A 26,388-nucleotide genomic window follows, 5' to 3' on the forward strand; every position below is an offset into this window, starting at 1 on the left:
CCATCAATATTTTTAGAAGTTGAAAGTGCTACATTTCTTACCGCTTTCGCACCTGCACTGTTTCCCTCTAAATGAAGATTTACTGATGCAGCATATGCTAATTCAGTTCCACTTGATCTTCGTAATTCTAGTGTTTTTCTAAGCTTTGTGCGATTACAAGAGTTGTCAAATAATTTTTGTGGTCGTCCCCTTTTAGTACGAGCACTTACAGAGAATGGCGCTTCAATTTGAGAATCAATTTCAATAGAAGGAAACTTGACTTTTTCATTTAACCAAGATTCATTCTGCTTCAAAACCAAATCCCAATGTCTTCGGGCTTGACACAATTTTCTAGAAATATCCTTGCAAAAATTTGTAACAACTCGCAAAACCTTCTGTCTTACCTCTTTATGACGATTATCTAACTTTAGATTTTGAATCACATAATCTTGTAACTGCTTTGTCTTAAAATCAAATGACGTTGACGGATCTCTTTTTGAATACAAAAATAGAAATAAATCTTTTCTTGTAGGACTAAACTCCATTTTATCTAGAGCTATCTTTCACGGCAATCAATGCTGCAATGTACCTAAATATCTTATGCTATGCTATGGAATAATTGAATCAGATTGATGCACGCCTTCTGGTGTGTGGATCAAGAAAAATAGGAAGCTGCTCGAGGCTGATCCGAAGATTGGCCTAAGTTGACGAAGAGCTGAAAAGCACGACAAAAATCGAGAAGATTTGGGAAATCCAGACTCGTCTCAAGAAGATCGATTCTTAAGAAGGTCCGAATAAATTAAAAACCAAGGTTTTCTAATAATAGAGAAATCCTTTATTTGCTCTAAAGAATTAATAATTCTGTTTGCTGGGCCGCCCGTTCTATATACTCTGCCGCCCGACTAGATTAAGGCCTATCTACATAAGACGCAGAACGCGAGTCGCAAGCACACGCACAGTCTACATGTAAATCTAACCTCTATACACAGAGAGGTTAGATTGACATGTAGACTGTGCGTGTGTCTTGCGACTCGCGTTCTGCGTCTTATGTAGATAGGCCTTTAGACTAGAAAAACGCCCGCGGCGCGGGGGTTTTTTTAGTCTGCCATATTGAATCCGCAATTTTAAATTTTTGAATTTTTATTGCAAAATCGTCATCAGCGATCTCAGAAACTTATATATACCGACGTACATGTGAATACAACAACATTTAGCATTTTCGTCCGCCACATTAAATCCGCCATTTTGAAATTAAGTAGCAATATTTTTTATATACCCCTTACGCTTACCTTTAAAATGAGCCTAGAAAGAAGTCGCTATCTTTATTTTTGTGGAAGATATGAATTTTTGAAGGACCATCAGGATATTATGTTCCACTAGGCACGAACGGATTAACTATTACGCCATTTTTGAAAGCGCACGTGAGCGCACAAAAATCAGGCATGATTTTGAAGTTTAAGTATCAACTAACAAAATGCATGTGGTCTCCAAGTGAAACGTTGTGGAACACTCAAAATATATTTAAAGAAAAATGACAAATTTTCTTTTCATTACGTTTTACATCAAAAAACCAAAGTTTTTTCATAATATTATTGTATAAGCTGTACTTTTTTCCCATTAAAAATAAACAGTTATATTAAAAATATTCCCAAATAAGCCCCAAGGCTTACATTCAACGATATAATTATAAAATAAACACATATATATTCTGTATGAGAGGTACGCAATTTTAATTGTTATTTACATTGTCAGTACTGAATGAGAACAAGAACACCATTGAAGACCTTATGCTTATGGAAAGTATTATCTCAGGAAGTAAGAAAAACAAAAATATATTGCAAAATAAATTTAGCAACAAGTGCAAAAATGGATTTTTGTCCAGCTCTTGGCCCACTGTGCATTGGTTTGTTTCTTACGTGCTAATGATTTTTCTACGATAAAACAATTTTAGAAAGCGTATGATATTGTTTCTTTTTTACAACGGTATTCCGTAATGTCCCCACGGAAGCGTTTCCTCGCTGTCCAACGTCACGTATCGCTTATCGTCGTGCGGACTGAGAGCTAGTTTTTGCTTCGACACGGTGTGAACTTCGTGCAACGTCGAGCGTATGCACGACTGGCGCGTCCTCAGCTCGCGCGCGTCCCGCAAGCACGCCACGTAATCCTCAAACGTGATCTTCTTCGCGACTACGTTTCTTTTAACACCCTTTATTCTTTTGGTGTCGTCGCGTCCGAGTACCCTGTAGGTGTACATCTTCGCTCTGAGGCCTACGAACTCCGTCATGATCGCACCGTTGTTCTCGTCCTTCATCAGACCGGGCACCTTCTTGTTGACGCGCGGCATACTGTGCGCGTTATTCTCCGCGTAATCGCTCGTGTCGAACCTGTCTATGTCGCGTCTCATACGCTCGTACGCGTCTTCGCACTCCAGCGAATAGATCAGACTATCGGTATCAGTGTACAGAATTCGACACCGGTCGCGATAGAGCGGCGCCATGTAGTCGTAGTGAAACTCGTAGAGACGCGTCTTGGATATCTCGAGAATACACATACCCACGTAGACCGGCTTGTTAAATTTTACCTCGAGCTTCCGCAGCTCGATCGCGACCAGATTCTCCGAGAAGACGCTTCTGCTGTGAAAGTTCGGCCTGCCGATCAACGCCTCCGCGCCGTATCTCCCGTCCCATCGCGTCACGAGACGCACGTCCACGTGAGCGCGCACGTTCTCCATCGTTTTGCCGAAGACGGCATTGTTCATCAGTTTGTACATGTTCCGTTCGAACTCGTTGCTCGCGCGAGTCCTAAATGTCGTGTTCAGCTCGATGTAGCCGCGAAGCCACGGCGACTGGGCGAATCGCAGCACTCGACGAACGCGCGTCAGACGCAAACCCAGTCGCAGACATTGCTGCAGGTTTCGATAGTGCGTCACGTAGCGCGATTTGTCGTAGAGAGTAGCGAGCAGTTTCTTCTGCCGCCTACCGGGCGGTTTATCGCCCGTCGGGCACAGCGGCAGGTCCGCGTGGACGTCGTGCAGTTTCGGCGGATACTCGAGATCCACCTCCAGAATGTAACCGACCTCGCTGTCCGTCGGCACGGTCGTCACGTCGAAATTCTCGGGGTCGTCGAGCCACTGGAAATTCGCGTACGGCAGCGATTCGCTCATAGCCCAGCCGTACAGATTGTTCACGTCGTAATACATGAGATACGTAGTGGGCTGGGACGAGTCGTACGTCGGTACGTGCCTGTTGTTGGCTCGCGCGTACCTGAGCGAACATTGACTGAGGCCGCCGCGTATTCCGCGTTCCACGAACATCGCCATGTCGATGTTGGTGAGCAGCTCGAAACGCACGCCGGTGTACCTCAACATGGCGTCCCACGTGTACCCCGGCAACGTATAATAATACGCGGGATCCAGCCCGTAACTCGCTAAACACGTGTCCCGAAAATTTTCAAAGATATCCGCCAGAAGAAGCACGTCGGTCTTGAGATACAGATCGCTGTACTTGCCAAGATCCCGCACGCGAAACTGTCGCCAGACCCTCGTCGCGTGCTCGTAATCGCTCTCGCTCGCGGTCTCGTCGGTCAGGGAGCTGTAAAAGACCTCGCGCGGCGGAAACTCGGTCCCCCGCAGTTTGTCCTCGCTGTCGACGTACTCGTACGGAAATACTCCCTTGCGAGTGAGCAGATCGAGATCCTCCGTGCTCAAATCCGCGTTCTCCGAGCGCGTTATTCTCAGCTTGTCCTTGTCCAGATAGGACGCCAGGGTTTCGAGACTCGCGGCTAAAAATTTGTACGAGTCTACGAATCGAAGCTTCACGAGTCGATTCCACATCCCGTCCGTTTGCGTCTCCTTAACGGTCTTCGAGAAAGATATGTAATTTTCCTTCGTAAGCGGCAGGAGTTCGACCCCACCCTCGAAATCGTTCGCGATTTTCTCGATGATAAAGTGCGCGTCGTAACCCGACAGATTGTGGAAGAACACGGGAATCACGTACACGTTTCTGTAATTCAGATTGCAACGAGAATGCGCCGGACCTCTGTACCGTCCGTTTAGATGACAGTGATCTCGCACGCGCTTGTCCTCCGGTTGGAACGCTTTCCGACACACGTGACAATGCGTCGCGCGCCAAAATTCGAGTTTCTCGTCCTCCGTAAGTTCTACCATCGATATATTGGTGGAGAATTTAATCTTTGCGTGACGTGCGAGAACGCAAAGCTCGTTCACGAACCACGAAACGCAGTCGTCGCCGCGACGATATCTGTACGTGGACACGGTATCGTCGTAGGTGCAGCACAGATAGTAGCCCAGGCTGAACGGTACGTGACGCTGATAAGCGTATCTTTTCGTTCTCGCGCCTCCTTCGGCATTCTCCCTCTCCCGCTGTTCGAGAAGACACTCCAGATCCGCGTACACCACGAAGGGGAGTCGCTCCTTTCTGTCGTGATTGTCGAACGACAGCCACTTATCGTCCTCGTTCGGAAGAACGATGGCGCAGTCGTTCATTCGGCCGCAGTCGACGCTGTGAGCGGCCAACTTTTCGCGCGTATAGAAATAGTGTAAACATCTGCGAAGTAACGTGCGTGCGATTACTATGCGTATATAAATTAACACCGCGTCGTTTCCTTATTCCTCAGGTTTTTTTTACTTACCGATCGCAAACGTGCTTCGCGCACCGTTTCGCGGTCAATTGCGAATTCACCAATCGCGACAGATTCTTTATCCAGGCGAAATGGCCTCTGTTGACGCCGCGTAGCGTATTGCGCAGATACAGGAGATTTACGTGTCTATCCCTCTTATCGTCGGTTAACCGCAGAGGCACGATCGCGTTGCGGTCGGCGCCCCGTCCGAACTTAACTTTTTTTTCGATTCCTTCCCGAGTTGTAAATACGTTGATCGATACGTCGTTTTGACGTTCGAACTTTCCGATCTGTTTCAGATCTATGGGAAACTTGATCCCGTCGAGATTCAGTACCGTCGCGTAATCGGGATACGAGCCGCATCGTTCCGCGTGCCACTTGGCGGGATACAGAGCCGCGACCACCGCACGCGCGAAACACGTGTCGTTCTCCGACAGCACGTTGACCACCGCCTGTTTAAGTCTTATACCTAGCGGTATCTTCATCCAACATCCCACGCGCATGAGATTACACTTGTTCAGGTTCACCGTTAGGTTGAGTATTCGCGACAACGCCCATCCGCTGTCGCGTTCCTGAAATTCGTCCAACGCCGCTAGAATCGCGTCGCGCACGTTCTTTTCGTACCACTCGCCCAGATCGGACCCCTGGAGGAGCTGTTTGTTCCGCGTAGCGATACTCTTCACATCGGTCTTAACGTCCGCTACGAATTCCCCATTGAATATGACATTGACCTTCAGACACACGTATCTGTTCAAATTATCCTGCACTTTTTCGAGCACGGTGCCCTTCGCATCTTCGAGAAATCGCGCTGGTTCGATGTACGTAGAGTTCGTCACAGCGCCGGTGAGTACGCGACTTTGGAACGCCGTATCGATCTTGACCCACGAAAATCCTCCGCTAACGCCGCTGCTGCTACCGCCGTCCCCACCGTCCAAACCGGCACCTACGACGCGTTCGAATCGTCGGCGCAGATCCTCCCTCGAACCTTCCAATCGCGCTATTCGAGCCACCAGAGCGTTCACGGCTCCCGTGTTTCCTCGCCCCCCAGATTGTCTGACTCGACAACTCTCCCACAAGAGCCGGAGACACTCGTCGCATCGTCGTCCCCACGCGCGGTACCCGTCCGCGTCGCGGACGTTCGCGGCGAGTAACTCGTCGCACTGTTCCTGCATCCTATCCAGAAGGGTCTTCCACCCTCGGGAACACTGAATTTCACTCGATCGAACAGACGACGAGACTTGTAGGTGTGAATCCTACGTATCTTCTCTCCTCCGTCCACCGTCTGATAGTAAAGATAATACTCGAGCGGCAGGCAACGCATATAATCCTTCGCCCTAACGGAGTTTGCCATTGTCGTCTCTATCCACGCTCGCTCGCGCGCGGTTCGCGCCCCGGTCTCCCTTCGCAGATGATGAGTCGCCAGATTCCATCGCGCGTCCTCCTTTGCCACCGACTCGCATACGTTTGACGGCAACGACACGTCGACTCTCGCCGATTCGTCGTCCGAATCGGACGAGAACCTGGGCATGGACTCGTAACAGCGCAGTTCGCCGTCCGATTCTTCGGACGAGTAATAACGGCGATCGTTCATTCGCGAGTACGCATCACTAATATAATGCTACATTAGCTCCACTAACACATCGAAATTAACACCAACTACATCCCCGACATCGTCGCGTATGTTTATTCTTTCCTCAAGTATATTATAATAAAGAAACTGCCGGTGAGATCGGCAATCGGCGATTCCGATTTCGCGACGGATCAGATATCTCGTTACGTCGACGCGCCGCGGATCTCCATTCCTCCTGAACGGTTCGCTAACTTTCACGATCGGTTTTCCGATTTTAGAATTGAACACCGGTTTGCAAAGTTCTACGTACTCGTCACTCATACCTCATTTTTAAAATAACAACTGTAACTTATCCCATTCCCGGTGCGCTTTACGTCGCACCACTCTCTCTAGATAATGCTGCAATAGCGCCGCTAACGCGTCTCAGTCAATAGTAACAGATTCCATTCTCCGCCACTTTTCTCCAAACTATTTGGTATTGAAGAGACCTCCGGTTCGATCGACGATCGGGAATTCCGATTTCGCGATCGATCAGATATCTCGTTACGTTGACTCTCCACAAATCCGATCCGCAACATTTCCTCGCGAACGGGTCGTTGATTTTCGCGATCGGTTTCCCGATTTTCACGCGCACCTGTTTGCAAAGTTCTACGTACTCGTCGCTCATACCACGTTAGAAGAAAAAAACCAACATTAACTTATCCCGTTCCGTTGCGCTTTACGCCGTCGCGCCAATTCAATTTATACTCGTTCGTTATCTCAACGGTGGATGTACCTACGGGATACACCCTTCCGGGAAGGGGACATCCGCTGTTATCTCAACGGAGGATGTACCTACAGGATACACCCTTCCGGGAAGGGGACATCCGCTCGCCGCATCCTGCGAAAAAAACAAAAGGAGGAACTGACAAGAGCGACCTCGAACGAGTTCGAATGCGCGCGATAAAAAAGTCGCGATTTCCGCTCGCGGCCGATACCGCGGTCGATAACGCCGATCCGAGCGCCCTCTCGGAGCGTCCGGGAACGACGATCCCCCCAACCCCCGGTGGCAACCCTGCGGCGCGAAATTCCCCATCACCCGCCTAGGGAATTTACGTCTTTCAGGTTACCGCAAGGTGGCAACACTGCGGTGCGAAATTCCCCATCACCCGCCTAGGGACAGGTGTTCCCACAAAATCCTCGCATCTGATTGGACAGCCTCGAGTCTTCGTACCGCGATCTGATTGGACAGCGATACACCTTTGTCCAGTTACAGGGGAATGTTTGTCCGGTTACAGGGGAAATTTCCCCTCACACCTGTCCCCCTCACCACCCTGTTTCCCCTTGCATCTGTCCGCCCTTCACCCCCCCCCCTTGCCCATCCCCACCCCATGCCCCCCCTCGTCCCCCTCGCCCATCTCTTATGGCGTTCCCCCCGCGTGCGCGCGTCCCCCCCCGCTTCCCCTCGGTTGTACCCGGCAGCCGAAGGTACTGTTATTGGTCTACTTTCGGTGGATACAGTTCCGCAATGGTACAGAAAAAACTGTTCAAACGGTCTTCGTAATCATGAACGCGTTTGAAGAGATATTCTGCTAAATATCCCACTAATGTAATATCGATGAGTTCGACGTCAATTAGACGTCGATTCGATGGGTCATTTCTCGCTGGGGAATAGGAAGATCCTTTAATGGGAACACAAAGACATGTACCAGTTGGATTTTATTTTTTAAAAGTAGTTGCACAACAATTATTTTTCAAAGCAATATATATTTTTTCTTTGCAATTGGCGCAATTTAAAGATTTCACATCTTTTTTTGAAATACATGACACTTGGGTTAAGTTAGGTAACATAATTTTGTGATATAATAATTTTGTTAAGGAGAAATTAAACTACCACTTGGGTTAGATTTTTGAATTTACAAAATACATTGCGTGTACTTGGCGCCTTTTTTTACCTTTTTTGAAAAAAATAATTTTGTACCGATATCACGCATTTTGTATTGTTAAGCAGGGATCGGCAAAAGAATTTTTATTTTTTATTATTTAATTATTCACAAAATTAGCAATAACAATAAATTAAATTTTTATTGAATTAGCAAATCACAAAAAATTACTAATTGCATAAAAATTAATAATATTGTTGCGCCCGTGCATCTCCCGTGGTGTCGGCCGGTGTGAAGCGCGTCCCGGAAGATATTTTCCTTAGCAACGGTTGTTGTTGTGGTGGTTGTTCTGTTCTGAATCTGTTACGGTTCTGACGTTTGTACTCGCCGTTGCGATTTCTAATAAAGGCGTTCTTGGGAGTTTAGCTAAAGTCTCTTTTTATTCCCGGTTCGGGAGTGCGCGGCGCGAACGAGTGCGTGAGTGCGCGGGTGTTGTGCGAAAGCAGCGAATGTGCAGCGAGCGCAACAATATTTAGGTAAAAGTGAATTACAGATTACTTAAAAAATTTGTAATTTGTCAGAGAAAAATTTCTAGATCGTGAAAGTTAGTATTTAGGTGAAAATAAATTATTTTTTTGGTAATTCTACAGAATAAGGTTTTTTCCAAATTTTGATATTTTCTTGCGGTTTTCTTGGTAAAAACCTTTGTTGTGACTCCGATAGTGATAATCAATCGGGGGAGCCCGAAAAATATGCACCCTCCCTATTTTTTTTTACCTATTTTTATCTTATTTTTTTCCTATTTTGGTAATTGTATAGATGGGGGGGACCACCTTGGATGACCTTGATATTTTAGTATGTTGTCAAGGTCACCCTCCTGAGTGACCTTCAGAAGGTTTCAGCCCGCGCTCGTTATTCGTTAAAAAGTTATTAACAAAAAAAGTTTGAAAAATATAACAGCTATTTTGAATATTGAAAGGTATAAATGACTAATAAATATGTCGAAATAGTTCACGCATACACTTTCCACGCGAACCTAGGTTCACCCCCACCCCCCTGCTTTCGGGGGAGGTGCGGTAGCCCCTCCCTCGCTTACGTGTGTACTGTTTATACACATGTACTATACACATGTATTATATATACACATGTATTATACACATGTGTATAAACAGTACACAAATAGGCGGGGGAGGGCCTTCTCACTGATTTTAGGACACGCCTTCGGCGTATAGATTAATTAGTGACGCGCTTTAAAAGTATTTAAGTGTTTAAAGCGCGTCAACTAACCTACGTAGGTTAGTGACGCGCTTTAAAAGTATTTAAGTGTTTAAAGCGCGTCAATTAACCTATGTAGGTTAGTGACGCGCTTTAAAAGTATTTAAGTGTTTAAAGCGCGTCAACTAACCTATGTAGGTTAGTGACGCGCTTTAAAAGTATTTAAGTGTTTAAAGCGCGTCAACTAACCTAAGTAGGTTAGTGACGCGCTTTAAAAGTATTTAAGTGTTTAAAGCGTGTCATCTAACCTACATAGGTTAGTTGTCTTAAAAAATACATAGGTCATCTAACCTATGTATTTTTTAAGATATTCTGAAACCTTCTGAAGGTCACTCAGGAGGGTGACCTTGACAACATACTAAAATATCAAGGTCATCCAAGATGGTCCCCCCCATCTATACAATTACCAAAATAGGATAAAAATAAAGTAAAAATAGGTAAAAAAATAGGTAGGGTGCATATTTTTCGGGCTCCCCCGATTGATTATCACTGTCGGAGTCACAACAAAGGTTTTTACCAAGAAAACCGCAAGAAAATATTAAAATTTGGAAAAGGCTTATTCTGTAAAATTACCATTTTTTTTTGCAAATTGGTAATTAGTAGAAATAAATTCTTTATTATTAAAATAATTAATAGTTTGTCAAAAATAAATTATTACTTATTTGAAAATTAATAATTAGTGAAAAATAATTACTATTTTTTTCAAACAAAAGTTGTAGCAAATATTTTTTCCTACAAAATAAAAAAAATGAAAAAAAATTCGACCAATGAGAGCCGAGATATCCAAATTTACTTCTATTTTCGAGATGGCCGCCGATGCACAGGGAAATTTTGTTGGAACTTTGTGAATTCAGGCATCTCCTATGACGTTCTACTCACCCTCAAAAAATTAGCTGGTCTATCCGTTTTGTAGATCGGTGTTTTTGATGCTAATTTTACTGTACTATCTAATCTTTATTGTGTGTGAGAAGAACATATTTAATTTAATTATTTTTTAAAATGCTCAGATTGCTGAATACGAATATAAAATTTACCAAAATTTATTTTGTTGTTATTGCTTTCGTGAATTATAATTAATATTTCCAGACACCAAGATATAAAATCAACGTCTATCATAATATAATGGACTCGATTCAATTAATATTTTAACTTGCTTACAATACGAATTGCGCTACAGATCACTTTTTGGTTCTCTTCAACTTTTACAAGACAGCAATTTACAAGACATTTACAAGACAGCATATGCATACGTGTGTGATTTTGGATGCACCTTCCTTCTTAAAGATCTCCTCGGTATCAGCTCCCTCCGGTTAATATATAATATTATATGATATATTGACGATCACACACACACACACACACACACACACACACACACACACACACACACACACACACACACACACACACGCACGCACGCACGCACGCACGCACGCACACACGCGCGCGCACACACACACGCACACACACACGCACACACGCACACACGCACACACGCACACACGCGCGCACACACACACACACACACACACACGCACGCACGCACGCACGCACGCACGCACACACGCGCGCGCACACACACACGCACACACGCACACACGCACACACGCACACACGCGCGCGCACACACACACACACACACACACACACACTATTTGTCACGTACTACGTTTACGCGAGCGTTACTTCTGTAGTAACTTATACGATAATTCCTCCACGTAAACGGGAGTTCTGTAGTAACTTATGATAATTCATCCCGCGTAAACGAGTGAATTATCGTAAGTTACTATAGAAGTAACGCTCGCGTAAACATAGTAAAGCCTCGTCTACAATGGCCGTAACAGTAAGGCGTAAAGGTTGTAACAGGTTGTAAGACGTAATCATTAGGTTATATTTCCATGAAAGTGGGTTGTAAACAAGGTTGTAAGTAAGAGGATTTATTTTAGACAGACGTAACAGTAGATTTGTAAGACTTAAGACGCAATTATAAGAATTTGTTTTTAATAAAGTAGGTTGTAAGTATCGTAATAAGGTTAGGATAGTGAAATGAAAAATTTTCATTTCTTGCGTTCTACATCCTACGTTGAACCAATCAGAGTGAATTATATAAAATTAGAAGCGTCTCATTCGCCTATACTACGATTTTCTACACCCAATAAATAAAATTTATTAAGTACTGGCTGTTCTATTCGAATCACATTGTATGTACTTATTTTTGGGTGCTACTAGTGCTAGAGAAGAAGGTTTTCTATCTATTAGCGATGTCAGAAGACGAACAATTTGAAGATTCTGAACAATATGAAGATGAACAGGATGATAGAGAACTCATTACATGGGTTAAAGCCAATTCTTTGGTAATACTTAAGGAGAGCTCCCTCCTCACCGATTTCGCTGAATTTCGGCTTAATCGACGCGTTTTTGCACAAAACGAACGAATCTGGCAGAAAAAAGCCCCGCTCTGCCCCGCGAAGCGAGATATTAACTGTTAAAGTTGACGACTATCAGGTTATGAAACCTGTCATACCGACGCGGTGTAGCGACTGATAGCGATCACGAACATGCCCTGCGGCCACATGCGCATGCTCCGTAGCCGCACGCGCATGCAAAAGAAGGTCACGTGACAACTGTCTGCTTGGTAAGTAACACAATTTCAAATGTTAATCAAATATCTCTTTTGTTTTAATCTTACGAGTCTAACTGTCAACAATGCGACTGCACGAGTTTCTCGCTGTAACCCATAATACAGAAAAATTAATTAGTTATTTAATCGAGCATCATTTAATTGCTAAAGAAATACAGTGTCCAAAATGTGGTAATAAATTAATAATTGATACAAGTAAGCTCAGATTTCGATGCCGAAAAACATATTATGAGAAGAATTCCAGCAAAAAATATTTAAAAAAACAATGTATGTTCCAAACAAGTGCAAAATGTGATACGTGGTTTAGCAAATCAAAATTAAGTTTAGAAACCGTATGCCGATTAACAGCATACTTTATTATGTTACGGCCTCCGCGACAACAATTTTTGTGTACGGAGTTACAACTTTCCGAGCCTTCGGTTATTGATTGGGTTTCCTTTTGCCGAGAAGTAAGTATAATTTGATACATTTAATACATTAAATATAAATATGTTAAATGTATATTTAGTAAATTTATTTAAAAATGATATAGGTTTGCATATACTGGGCCAAAAAAAATTTGACCAAACTTGGAGGCCCCAACAAAATTGTTGAAATAGACGAGGCTAAAATCGGCAAAAGGAAATACAACTGTGGCCGAATTATCGAAGGAAAATGGATCTTCGGTGGATACGAACGCGACTCAAGAAAAATATTTCTTGTTGCGGTTCCGGATCGTACAGAGAAAACTTTGCTGGAAATTATAAAAGAGTGGATTCTACCTGGGACGACGATAATGTCAGATTGTTGGAGGTCATACAATTGTTTAAACAATGAAGGCTTCCAACATCTGACCGTTAATCATTCCATGAATTTCGTCGATCCAGATACTGGTAAGTATAAACTTTAAATAGTTTTACAAATGTTTGGGTTTAACTATAATATATTTAAGATAAAAAAATAAAGAAATGTTGCATAAATGTATTGACAGTTTTTTTAATTTTTAGGAGCCCACACCCAGCATATAGAACGCGTTTGGAGAGAGGTAAGAGCTAATATCCCACGGTACGGAACACGTACTTCACACTTATCATATCGAAATAATGCTCGAAATTTGAAGCTTATTTCGATGTTTGTGCTATATGACATTTAAAAAAAAAGAGATTATTTGTGACATACATTTATCGCGCCAGACTGTAAACAGGCAAATTATGTTTTTTCTGTTAAGACATCGATATTTCATCATTTCGATATCGATTCGAAGCTATTTTGATTTGCCTGTCAAATATATAATAACATTGCCATTATATAGAATTTTTTTTTCTTTTTGACGGGAGGAAAATCCGCACGGATACCCCCTCCCTCGGGGCGGGGAGGGCGGTTATGTGGGACTCCAACCCACTAAAAACCCCCCGGCTGTCCCTCTCGGCACGTTTTACCTGACGGTGGGGGGGCAGCGGGAAACGCACTGATTCGTCCGCCACCGCCATTATATAGAATGCAATATGAATAAAAAATTATATTGTATTGGCAGACATGGATAATGTAAATATTTTATGATTTGAGCATTATAATAATTGCGTTACAATATTAACTTTTTTAGGCTTTCATTTCCATTAAATAGTTACTTTATAACTGTAAAAATCACAACAAAATTCCTGTTTGTAATTTGACAATTTTGAAAATTAAAATATTATATAATAGGTACATTTTCAGTACTACATCCGCTTATTTATTAAACAAGAAGTTAAATTAAGCAACTAATTAAATTACACAGGACCACAAAAATTTTTTTTTGAAAAGCAACTGGTATCAGAGTAGGTGTTTCTTATAGATTTTGGGTCACTGAATCCGAATTCGTAAACCGTTTTGCTCCATCACGTCTAGATTTTTAGATAATCGAGAAAAATAGCGGAAAATCTGTGAAAATTGAAATAAACATTTAAAGAAAGAGCAAAAGTATAACATCAAAGAAAGAGAAAAAGTATAACATCAAAATGCGGTCGCAGAACTGATTTAAATATATTTTGGTAAGTTAAATAAAGTGCAAAAAAGGAGGATGTTAAAAAAGGGACGAATTTCGCCTAAAAAGGTGTAAGTAAAAGAAATAGTGTTTTTTGTAGATCTTGATCTCCTGAATACGATAAAGCTAATAAAAAGTTCGTGGTGCTTGGGGAACACCTTGAAAATTGAGCATAACGTGGTGTATTTACAGAAATTCGGGTGATATATGCTATATCATAAAATGTACTGGTGAAAGATTTGTTGGGGAGAGAAAAGGGGGAAGAAAGAGTGTTGTGTGTGTGTGTGTGTGTGTGTGTGTGTGTGCGCGTGCGTGCGCGCGCGCGCGGGTACGGGTGTGCGCGTGTGTGCGCGGGTGCGTGTGTGTGTGTGTATGTGCGCGGGTGCGTGCGTGTGTGTGTGTGCGTGTGTGCGTGCGCGGGTGCGGGTGCGTGTACGTGTGTGTGTGTGTGTGTGTGTGTGTGCGTGTGTGCGTGCGCGGGTGCCGGTGCGGGTGCGGGTGCGGGTGCGGGTGCGGGTGCGGGTGCGGGTGCGGGTGCGGGTGCGGGTGCGGGTGCGGGTGCGGGTGCGGGTGCGGGTGCGGGTGCGGGTGCGAGTGCGGGTGCGGGTGCGGGTGCGGGTGCGGGTGAGGGTGCGTGTGCGGGTACGGGTGTGTGCGCGCGTGCGCGTGTGTGCGAGTGTGCACACACCCGCACACACGCGCACACACACGCGCACACCCGCACACGCACCCGCACTCGCGCACGCACACATGCACACACACACGCACACAAAACACTCTTTCTTTTCCCTTTTCCCTCTCCCCATCAAATCTTTCACCAGTACATTTTATGATATAACATATATCTCATCCGAATTTCTGTAAATACACCACGTTTATGCTCAATTTTCAAGGTGTTCCCCAAGCACCACGAACTTTTTATTAGCTTTATCGTATTCAGGAGATCAAGATCTACAAAAAACACTATTTCTTTTACTTACACCTTTTTGGGCGAAATTCGTCACTTTTTTAACATCCTCCTTTTTTGCACTTTATTTAACTTACCAAAATATATTTAAATCAGTTCTGTGACCGCATTTTGATGTTATACTTTTTCTTTTTCTTTGATGTTATACTTTTTCTCTTTCTTTAAATGTTTATTTCAATTTTCACAGATTTTCCGCTATTTTTCTCGATTATCTAAAAATCTAGACGTGATGGAGCAAAACGGTTTACGAATTCGAATTCAGTGACCCAAAATCTATAAGAAACACCTACTCTGATCCCAGTTGCTTTTCAAAAAAAATTTTTTGTGGTCCTGTGTTATTAATATTTAATATTAATACAATAAGATATTTGTATTTACATTTATCAAAATAAAAAATAAGTTTAATTATGAAAATATATATTAATAATTGGACTTATTAAAAATTAAATAATTTGTTCAGATATTGCGCTCGAATTGTTTTCGCATTTTACAACGCCCAATCGTTTCACATTAGACGGCGCGACGCGCGAGTCGCCACTCTCAAAGAGCCCCCGCCTCCTTCCTCACTCGTTAGGTGTCATGGCCGCACTTGCTTGCGTTTCTTCGAACGTGTCGAGTCCGTTACCTCTTTCTTGACGGATTGATCGTTGCGGCGCGTGTTCTGGAGACCAACCGAGCGAGAGTCGGATCACCAGGGAGAGTTCACCGCCAGGAAAGGGAGAGCTGCGGCAGCTAGCGTCCGAGAGGGAGGATCGAGGTGAAGAGTCCGGTCCAGCGAGCAGGGTCCTTAAGAGATTCTCATTGGGACGCCATATTTGAAGACAGACATTAGTCAAAAAAGTACAAAGACCTCTGCTAGAGTTTATATTCGTCTTGAGATCTGAGAATTACTTTCATTCTTATGGCTCTGGCTTGAAATTCTAGCCCAAGAACCGATCTTATAGACATTAATGCAGAGGCCCCCCTCTCTTTTCATTTTTCTTTCTTCTTTTTTTTCATAATCGGTATTACGTTTCAGTAAACATTCGGACTCACATTTTTAATCAGTAATCCAGACATCTTAATTCCGTCCTGTAAGGTCTGGTTTTTTATTTCAGTTCATTTATTTTCTATTTTATCTTCAGGACAGATTATTGATTTGGTTTGCTTTTATTTCAACTTATGTAAAAACTTTTTAGTTACTCTCAATTTCTTTCACGTCAACATATTTTCTTTCTTTGTAAAGATAACTACACATAATAAAGACAAAATTGACTTCAAACAAACTCTCTTTCTGTCGCTCACCTATCTAAGAATTCTAGACAAACCTGCCGTGTTTGCAATTACTTTTTAAACATAATTAAATTAAATAAAAAAATTAAATAATTAAAAATAAATATTAAAGACAGAAAGTAAAAAAGTTTTTATATATAGGCATCTATATACAGGCATTATACTAATTATAATTGTATTCGGCAGAAAGCTGCTTTGCAATAACTGCAGTTGTAAAATTCGTGAATTTGATTGGTGTATTACTCTTAGTTTCGGCCAAAATTAAAAGCATACACCAATCACATTCACAAATTTTACAACAATTGCAAACTAGTTTTCTCTGCTAAACACAGATTTTTATTACTTGCGTTATATGTATGAGCCGCCATTTGCTGCGCGTGCGCAAACAACCCGGCAACCGAGCAACGACTTGAATATTTCGTTGAGCACCGACGGCGCCAAACAGCAGTGCTGCAATTGGATATAAGTCCGTGATCGGAACTTTGGAAGGCTGTTAATAGATTAAAATAAGGTAGAGAATAACGTAAATCGCGAAAGGCTATATATTTTACAGTCTTTTACGTCCCAGATAGCAATGCCTGATGATCAGATTTCATCACGTCATGATCTTCTGATATTGATCGAAATGTGATGTATGTCTTGTGATCATATTGTGATGATACACATCATGAGTACAAGTTAACATGTATATGAGGAAATATATGAGCTCAGATATTGACGTTACTTAGCCAACTCATGATAATCACATGCTGAATCTGGTGGAAATAATTTTACAACAATTACCGCGAACGCTAGTACCGCACGCTGCCGCGACGCGGCTATAACACGCGTCACTTTCTCGTAATCAAAAATCATCACGCGCTAGTATAAGAGGCGAGCTTGTGAGAAGCCTAATTACAATATTCTTTGCTGCAGATCAGCTTAAGTGATACCTCTGGTATCACATAGTGCAGAGGTCTGCGAAGCAATTTTTGATAAATTGTTGGATACGTCTTACTTATTTATTTACATGTTTTTAAATAATTTTATTAAGCATGAAATATTTAAAATTGTTATCATTTCTTGAGCTTTATATGCACACAATATGCAGTATTTCATTGAACATTTATGTGTTCATTATGTCACTATTTTGTAAACTTTTATAGATTTCATAACATGTCTGCATTCTGAGCAACATATGAGCCCGCATCTGTGTCTATTCTTGCTATCATGTTTTTAATAAACGTGAGTACAATATGTACTCAGAACGAACACATTTTGCTATCTGGGGTCTTACGTTTTTCTATGTATGCTTTACTTTATGTCCACGCTCCGACAGACGTCTCGTTCTTTGTCATCAGCCGAACGCTGCCCTTGCGGCAACCCAATGCAAAATATTAACCATGTAATATTTAATTGCGGATTGTACTGTAGTAAAGCCTCTTATTTAGTCAAATACATTGAAGAAACTGTTGGATTTGCGATAATACCCTAGGAATATCGGGATTGCGAGAGACAAGGAATTACACGCGTGTTTAATCACGATCGACTCTTTATTCGTAAACACGTCGTTAGTTGGCGATATACAACGGAAGACTGTGTGCGGCCGGGAAATCGACCGGAGCGGAAGACTACAGCGCCCCGTGTTACTAGGCGGTGTTACTAGAATCGGCGTGTTCTCAAAGTCGCGTATTATGCCGTGTTCTCAAGTCGCGTATTATACAGTGTTCTCAAGTCGCGTATCCTACATTTCCTCCCTCCTTTCACGACGGCGATTCCTTCCTGGTACAAATCTTTGAGGTACGCGTGTTGCGCGGGTTCACCTTTGAGGCGCTGGCGGTGGCGGCGCTCTTCTCCGTTCCCGTGGAGGGCTGGCTGGAGGAGTGTTTGATCCGGACGAGAGTGTGACACAAGACGAATCTGAACTGCTGATTGACCAGTAACCTCGATCTTGTAAAGTTGGTGTTGGAGAAGTTATTGATTGCGCTTCGGAATCTCCATAGAAGCGAATTCTGCGGGGGTTGGTGCGATCAACCCCTTGATCTTGTGAATTGACCCTTCGCTGGTGATCTTCTCTAATCCAGCGCGGTCTCATCTGGTCTACATGCCATTTAAATCGTTTGCCTTGATAGTCGATCTCATAGTGGAGATCTCCCAGGCGTGTGACAATTGTACCTGGTATCCACTTATCCATGCGAGGATTGCCTGATAGGAAATATACTTTTTGTGTGGGATGAAATACACGAAACGTTGAATCAGCTACAGCTTGTCGCTTCTGCGTGACCTTCACGTCTACTCCATCTGCCCTTATTAGATCCAATCTGGTCCGTATTGTGCGTCCTAGAAACAGCTGTGCTGAAGATTGGCCTGTTGTAGCATGAGGTGCTTTCCTATACTGGCACAAGAATTCGTTAAGATTGTGTTGTAGCGATCCTGGTGTTGTCGCCATAGTCTTTAATGCGTCTTTTACTGTCTGGACACAACGCTCGGCCTGCCCATTCGTAGCCGGGTGATACTGTGCTATGAACTTGTGAAATTTAACACCGCTCCTTTGAAGAAATGATTTGAACTCCATGGCCGTAAACTTCGGGCCATTGTCTGATACGATGGTGACTGGAGCTCCGTAAGCAGCAAACAATTTTTCCATGATCGCAATCGTTGCTGATGTAGTTGTAGAGCTGGTCACTTTTACTTCGAGCCACTTGCTATAGGCGTCGACGATAATAAGTAGCATTTTTCCTGCTACTGGTCCAGCGTAGTCAATATGAATTCTTTCCCAAGGGCTCTTGGGGTACTCCCAATGATGACTACGGTACTTCGGCGGTTCATGAGCGTTTCTTGCACACTCAGAACACGTTTTGGCTTCTCCCTCGATGTCGGAGTCGATGCCGTGCCAAAAAACAAAGGATCTTGCCAAACCCTTCATTTTAACGATCCCTAAGTGCGCAGTATGCAGTTCCTTCAGTATCGTCTCTCTGAACACTGGTGGAATGACAACTCGATGCTCTAACACTAAGCAGTTGCTTCCTAGTCTATAATTAGCCTCAGGTGCTTTGTAACCGGAACGAGCTAAATCTTGACCTGCTTCCAACTGCTGCAGAATCTTTCCCAAGTGCGGGTCTTTACGCGTTTCACGTGCGATGCTCTCAGCGTCCACCGGAAGTTGCTTTACCTGATGTAGCACAAAATGGTCGAATCCATCGTACTCTATCTCTTCTCTCTCTTTTAGTGTAATTTGATGCGTAGCGATCTTCGTTGGGGACACCAGTATTCTCGAGCAATAATCAGCGTTGATATTTGCCTTCGTTGGTTTAAATATGACATCGAAATCAAAATGCGATAAGTAGTCGGCGTAGTTTGCCATGCGACTGATGCAAAGGGTTGGCAACGATTTTTCTGGATGCAGGATCTGCGTCAACGGTTTATGATCCGTTATGATCGTGAAGTGTCGGGCATACAGGTAATAGAAGAATTTTTGAACAGCCCAGACTATTGCCAATGCTTCCTTATCTATTTGCGGGTAACGTTGCTCCGTAGCACTCATCGTTCTGCTTGCATACGCGATTGGTCGTTCCTGACCGTTGTCGAGTCTATGAGACAAAACAGCGCCTAATCCTGTCTTGCTGGCATCTGTTGCGAGTAATAGTGGTCGTGTTGGATCATATGGCATCAACACTTGTGGAGAAACTAAGACGTTTTTGATGTTGTCGAATGCTTTCTCAGCCGTTGGAGCCCATTTAAATGGCTTGACGAGAAGCATATTTCTAAGAGGACGATCTCTTGTTGACAGATCTGGGATAAAAGAACTGTAATAGGTTGCTTTCCCGAGGAACAATTGCAATTCTTCTGGTGTGCTTGGCTTTGGTGCGTTTCTGATAGCTTGAACGTGCTTATCCGATTTGTGTATTCCTTGCGCGTCTACTTTGTGTCCTAAAAATTCGATCGCTGATGTCGCGAATACACATTTATCTCGATTGAGATGTAGACCATGCTCTCTGAGTCTTTGAAGAACTATATCCAAAATTTTTAGTAGGCTTTGCGTAAAGAACCAGATCGTCAAAAAAATTCTTAACGTTTTCGAGACCTTGTAAGACAGCTTCTATCTTGCGTTGCCATATAGCAGGGATGCTGGCGGCTCCATAAACCGCTCGGCCTGGGCGGATTAGTCCATGCGTCGGCGTATTAAGCGTTAAAACATGACTAGATTCTTCATTAAGGACGAGATGAGAATACGCATCCGTGATGTCGAGATGACAGAAGAATTTCGCGCCTTTTAATTGACTGAATATATGCTCGGTTTTTGGGACAGGGTGCTCGTCTATAATTAAGCGAGGGTTAACAGTTGGCTTGTAGTTCCCTGTGATGCGGAGCTGACCATTCTTCTTGACGACTACGTGCGTCGTAGAAGCCCATTCAGACTATTCTACTCTTTTATAAAAATCTGATGCTATTTTTGCATCTATTTCTTTCGCGTACGCGTTCCGGAGCGCGATTGGTATCTCTCGAGCTTTTGCGAATACTGGTGTTGTACCTGGCTTCAGGTGTAACGATATGGGTGGACCAGTAAGCGTTCCTGCTGTTGAGCTGAAAATATCTTTATATTTCGCCAAAAGTTGATCTAACTGCGCTTTCTGACCTTGCGTTAAACTCGGCGCGGCGGTACTGATCGTATGCACTGTTTCCGGCGCGGAGAAGAGTTTTTTAAAGTCTATTTCGTGTACGAAATGCGAGATCTATTCTCTACCGAATAGCGCGTCGAAAGGACCTTTCACCACAAAGAGGTTAAGTTTACGAGTGGTTTGTCCGATAGTAACCTTTACGGGAATGCGACCGATACACAGGATCTGGTGACCGGTATAGCTAACAAACTGTCTCGTCGTCTTTTCTAATGCGAACCGCGGTTTGATTTTACGCAGCGTATTTGCACTCACGATGCCGCACGGTGCACCCGAATCTAGTTCCATTTGTAGCTTTTTACCGTCGATGATAACGTCGATCAGGTGTTTGTTATGCGCGTTCATTGCGTTCACTTTGTCGATAACTCGAATTGTGTCCATGTTTTCGGCTGGCTGCAGCGCCGCTACGATTCGCGTCTCGGTACGCGGTTCCTTCGATCTACATACCTTCGCGAGATGTCCTTTTCTACTGCACGAGTGACACACGGCGTCACGAAAACGGCACTGGCTTCGCGCGTGCTTACCACCACAACCGTTACATACACTACCGCCACTATGTTCTTTCGAGTCCTGCCGATTCGATGAATCGTGGTATTGTTGCTTACGTCCACGCGATAACGAACGCTGACGCGGTAGCTTCTTATCTCTCTTTAACTTGGGCGGACCATACCCTAACTTGTGCGTAGTTTCGCCTGCGATCTCGTAAACCTCCGCAAATGTCGCCGGTTTCTTCGCGATGATTTTGTCACACATTTCGTGGGATTCCAGACCATGGAGTAGCTGCTCCGTTAGCATCCTGTCCAGAAACTCCCCGTACTCACAATGTGCTGCCCCTTGTCGTAGGCGTAGGGCGAAACTGGCGATCGTTTCCCCGCTTTGCTGAGCGATATGACGGAATTTGATGCTCTCCGCGTATTTGTTCCTGGCTCTATCGAAATGTGCGATCAGCGTTGTTTTCACTTCCTCGTACGAGAGGTCTTCCGGCACTCGCGGACTGACTAAATATTTCAGCGCGTTATTCAGTTCTACGCCCATGTGGACGCGTGCGTAATTGGCGTGCTGATTTTCCGGAATTTTACTGAGCTCGAGCGCCCATTGAAATCTTTTAAAGTAGTCGGCTACTGTCGTGTTTTCAGACAAACCATGATGTAATAAAACAAGATGTGTTCTTACGCAGCCATTTTTTTCAGCCAATGAACAGAGGTCCCAACTCTACGCCATTTTCTCGCGCCAATTTTGAATACGACTAAGTTTAAACATATATAAAGCAGACGTAAAAATAGAAAATAGACGTTCGCTAGCTACTGTGATGTAATATTATTATTTTTGAATATTATTATAGCTATTATATAATAACGTTTATTAAATTTTTGTAATTGTATAATTATTATTCTTATTTTAGATATGTTATAAGTAAACATTGAAAACACTATACGTTTACATTACTACAATAAATGATTATAAAAATGTAATAAATAATAAATAAGTAATTGTAAGTAATAATAAATAAGTAAATAAATAAACGATAATAATGGAAACACATGAAATACACAATGTTTGCAATCGATTCCTTACATTTCGGTTTTTAATGATGGTAAAAAATTCAATAATATCAATAATTCAGTAGAGCGTTGAATTTAAAACTAAAAAAATTAATCGAATTTAACTATTTGTCTTTAAGAGGATTCTAAAGTGGTCAGTCGATAAAGTAGTAATCTACGCTAAAAAATTTATATTGAAAATGATTGGAACTTCTATTATTAAGTCCTGTTCGGAATAATTCCGTCCAACTATAAACCCGTGCTGATTGGGATATTAATAATACTGAATGATGGAATGGTAAATAAGGAATCAATTAATTACGTTCTATGTAATTTTTTTATTTATAATTTTTGACATTTTTTTGTTGAATTTTCTCCGGTTGTTTTTAGCCATGATGGATTTATTAATGTTTCGTAAATGAATATACGTTCGCGTTCGTATGAGGCATAATAATGCTTTTTCCGGTATTATTATTGAACTCTCGATTTTTGCTATAACTATCGTAGCTAAATTTCTAAAAATCCATGGCCATTTTTTAAAAATAAACCATGATACTTTTGAAATTCGGCATTTATGACCCTAGCGACAGTCATTAGATCATCTGAAGGATGTATAAGTTTGCCTTTAGATATCTGGTAAATCCAATCGTGTTTTGGATTGATTAAAAGCTCACTCGATGTTCCCAATGTGGGAAACTCGGTGCGGAACCTAAATGCCACATATCCTGCAATGTATTTCAGACCCTCTTCTTCTATAACGTCTATAACTTTTATAAAATTATCCAGTTTGTCGACGAGATCTAATTCTTCTTCTTCTTCTTCTTCTTCTTTTTTTATTGGCCTGTGAGCTATACAGCTCTAAAATGGCCAGGGCGAACCTCTTGTCAAAGTAGCCGTATCGGCGTGTTGGAGCAAAATCGTCAGCCACGAATGGCGTCGACGCAAGATAGGTAAACGCGCGAAAGCCGCGGACCCGCGCACGCACGCCGCCCCGCGGGCGCGCCCAGAAGCGCGGCACTCGTAGACCCCACTCTCGAGAGGGGTTTATGGTTGGAGATCCATTGATTTACATGCGGCCAGAAGGAGGCGTGTGAATTGTTGTGACGGATTATTGAGGAGCAGGAAAACGTTTTTAGGTAAAAGAGGAGAAGTCTCTTCGATATGCTTAATTAAATAACCGGCTTTATCGGAGTATAACGCGCAATTGAAGATAATGTGGTTTATATCTTGCTTTGGGTTGCCACAAGGACAAGCTCCGGAGTCAACGATATTTTTTCTAGCTAAACTATAATTAAGATTATAGTGCCCATTACGCAGTCTATTAACTAGAACTATTTCCTTACGCCTGAAGGGTTTTTTATGGAACCAGGGACGATCGTTACCTGTGTGGTAATTAGTGTAAAAAAGATACCCTTAAATGAACCTCGACATCGATAATACTCTTTAATTTGTCTGCGAATGGTTTCTTTGGAAACGGAATAGAAGTCACTATGGGGGATTCTAAAGTCCGGAGTAAAGCCTTTTCTTGATGCTATCTTGGCCGTTTTGTCTGCAACCTCATTGCCGGTAATCCCCCGGTGGGCCGGAATCCACACTAGCTGTAGGTCTACGCCTCTATTTGATAACTGGTATACTTTTTCTTTTATCCAAAGAATAATATAATTTTGCTGATTTGCTTTATTGGAGCATACATTCTCTAAAACGCTCTTCGAGTCCGAGAAGATTACTATTTTTCTCGAGCTCCGTTGTCCTGCCGTAATAAGTGCTTGTAGAATGGCCCAGGCTTCCGCCGTAAAGATTATAGTTTGTGTAGGCAGCTTGTGTCGGATTTGAATTGCCAGTTCAGGCGAAAATACACCCGCTCCGACGAATCCTGAGTCATCTTTGGAGCCGTCTGTATAAAATGTAACTGCATCCTTTCTCAATCTTTGGGTCTCTTCCAAAAACAGAGAGTTAATGTTGCTGATATTAGGATCAAATTGGAGAGACGTATAATGGATGATGTGGACCGTGGATTCGTAACTGTGGTTGAATACCGGTAAGGAGACTGTCTGATGAATCTTACTAGTTACACCAATAATGGAACGGAAATATCTGTATGCTGGAATATATTTACAGGCCTTTTCACAATTATTTGGAGATCTAGTGATCGAGTTTAGCTCATCCAGACTGTTAGTAACCGGGCTAAACTCTTGCGCGATGTTTTTAAGGACCAGTTTTGATGTCAGATATTTGAATCTGAATTGCAGCGGAGGTTCTTTGGCCTCGTCAAGCAACACATTTATCGGCGTGGATTGTCGGTAGCCGAAAGCAATTCTAATTGCTTTGTATTGTATGCGCTGAAGCTTTTCGAAAATGGTAAGGTTGCCAAGCAATTGGAAAATCTGACATCCATGGTCGATGTTACTACGGATAACGCTTCTATATATCATCACCAACTGTTGGGGGTGAGCACCCCACCAAACCCCGGCCAGGGCGGTCATGATGTTGAGAGCTTTCCTGCATTTGCTGATGACGTAGGTGAAATGAGGTTTACCGCTGAGCGCGCAGTCAATGAAGATTCCCAAGAATTTGACTACTTCGTGGTATTGGATTGGATTATCGTTGATAGTGATGTCTGGAATGAAGGGAGGCATGTGTCTTTTCCGCGAGAAAATCATCGCTTGTGACTTAATAGGTGAAAGTGTCAGCCCTTTGTCAGAGAGAAAGCTTGTGATTCTCTTGATAGATTCGTTGATAGACTGTACTGCCTTGTCAAGATCTTTATTGGTAGAGTAGACTACAATATCATCCGCATACAAAAGAATTTTGCAGTCGGCATTGATTAGACGGATAATATCTTTAATGTAGATATTGAAGAGAGTTGGGCTGAGAATGGACCCCTGAGGGGTTCCTTTCCTGGCGTAGAGGGGACCGGATTTAACCCCGTTTTGTATATAAAAATAGTTCTATTGCCAATCAAATTGTAGATAAATTTTCGGAAGAAAGCCGGGACTCCAATGTTAGCGAGATCGTTGACCAAGATGTGTGGTAGGACGTTGTCGAATGCACCATTTACGTCCAAAAATGCAGCTACGGTGTAGGCACCCTTCAGAAAGCCAGCCTTAATATTGTTGGTCAGCGCAACTACGCTGTCGAGACAGGATTTAGCATTTCTAAACCCGAGCTGGGAATCAGAAAGCAGGTCGTTATGCTTGAGGTACCATCTCAGTCGATTGTACATACATTTCTCCATAATCTTTAAGACACAGGAGATAAGTGAAATAGGCCTGACCCCTTTACCACCAGGCTTGGGAATAAAGATGACGAGTGACGTGCCCCAATCATCTGGGAAACTTCCATCGCGCAATAGTCCATTAAAGATGTCCCGCAGTTTTTCCCAGACAAACTCTGGGAGAGAGACAACGATATTGTAGTCTAGCTGGTCTAACCCGGGCGCTGATTTCTTCTTGGCCGACTTCAGGGCCGTATGGATTTTTTCCATGGTGATCGGGTTATCAAGCCACTGCGCCAGGTGTGCAGCGTTGCCTTGGTCTCCTTCCCTCAGCGCTTCCAATGGTGGGTCCTCAGGGGAGCATGATGGAGGGCATAGCTTACCCACGGCTTCCTGGACAAGCCTTTCATCCTCAGATGCATCATTATTGGAGCGTGTGGCCTGGTTCTGGTTCTTGAACGATTTGACAAATCTCCAGACCTGCTGTATGGGTGTCTTGGCATCAAACGTGGCGCACAAATCCTTCCATCCTTGAGTTTTCTCCCTTTTGAGGGTGCGCCTTGCAACAGCGACAGAACGTTGATAATTAATTAGGTTTTCCAAAGTGTAATTTTCTCTGACTTTTTTTGCGGCGGTTCTGCGATCATTGATGGCCGCCTCGCATGTCTCATTCCACCATGGAGCGGGGAACCTTTTGGGTTTGGCAGTGAAGCTGGAGAGGGACAAGCTTTTCTTGCAAAGAGTAGTTGCAATACAGGCCTTAATAATAGAG

General features: G+C 43.1%; 1 protein-coding gene and 1 long non-coding RNA gene across 2 annotated transcripts; one reads left to right on the forward strand and one right to left on the reverse strand.

Moving 5' to 3' along the window:
• Positions 1-1,954: 1,954 nt before the first annotated feature.
• Positions 1,955-6,208, reverse strand: LOC139780510 (uncharacterized). Its single transcript, XM_071719170.1, has 3 exons — positions 5,737-6,208; positions 4,630-5,653; positions 1,955-4,544 (listed from the first exon to the last, which is right to left on the reverse strand). The coding sequence occupies exons 1-3, from the start codon at positions 6,206-6,208 to the stop codon at positions 1,955-1,957; spliced, it is 4,086 nt and encodes a 1,361-aa protein (XP_071575271.1).
• A 5,631-nt stretch (positions 6,209-11,839) lies between these two features.
• On the forward strand, positions 11,840-13,651 carry LOC139780517 (uncharacterized). The gene is made up of 2 exons (XR_011720266.1): positions 11,840-12,837; positions 12,952-13,651. It is a non-coding gene; the product is annotated as an uncharacterized lncRNA (long non-coding RNA).
• The last annotated feature ends 12,737 nt before the right edge of the window (positions 13,652-26,388 follow it).

Source organism: Temnothorax nylanderi, unplaced genomic scaffold, assembly GCF_030848795.1.
Source record: "Temnothorax nylanderi isolate EJ_2023f unplaced genomic scaffold, tnyl_v1.0 TNYL_tig0282_pilon, whole genome shotgun sequence".
NCBI classification, from domain to species: Eukaryota; Metazoa; Arthropoda; class Insecta; order Hymenoptera; family Formicidae; genus Temnothorax; species Temnothorax nylanderi.

Coding starts and splice junctions, on each gene's coding strand:
- LOC139780510 (XM_071719170.1), bottom strand. CDS start 6,208: ATGAACGATCGCCGTTATTACTCGTCCGAAGAATCGGACGGCGAACTG. Junction 5,654..5,736: donor AACGTCCGCGACGCGGACGG/GTACCGCGCGTG, acceptor CTGGGGGGCGAG/GAAACACGGGAGCCGTGAAC. Junction 4,545..4,629: donor GCGAAGCACGTTTGCGATCG/GTAAGTAAAAAA, acceptor GTTACTTCGCAG/ATGTTTACACTATTTCTATA.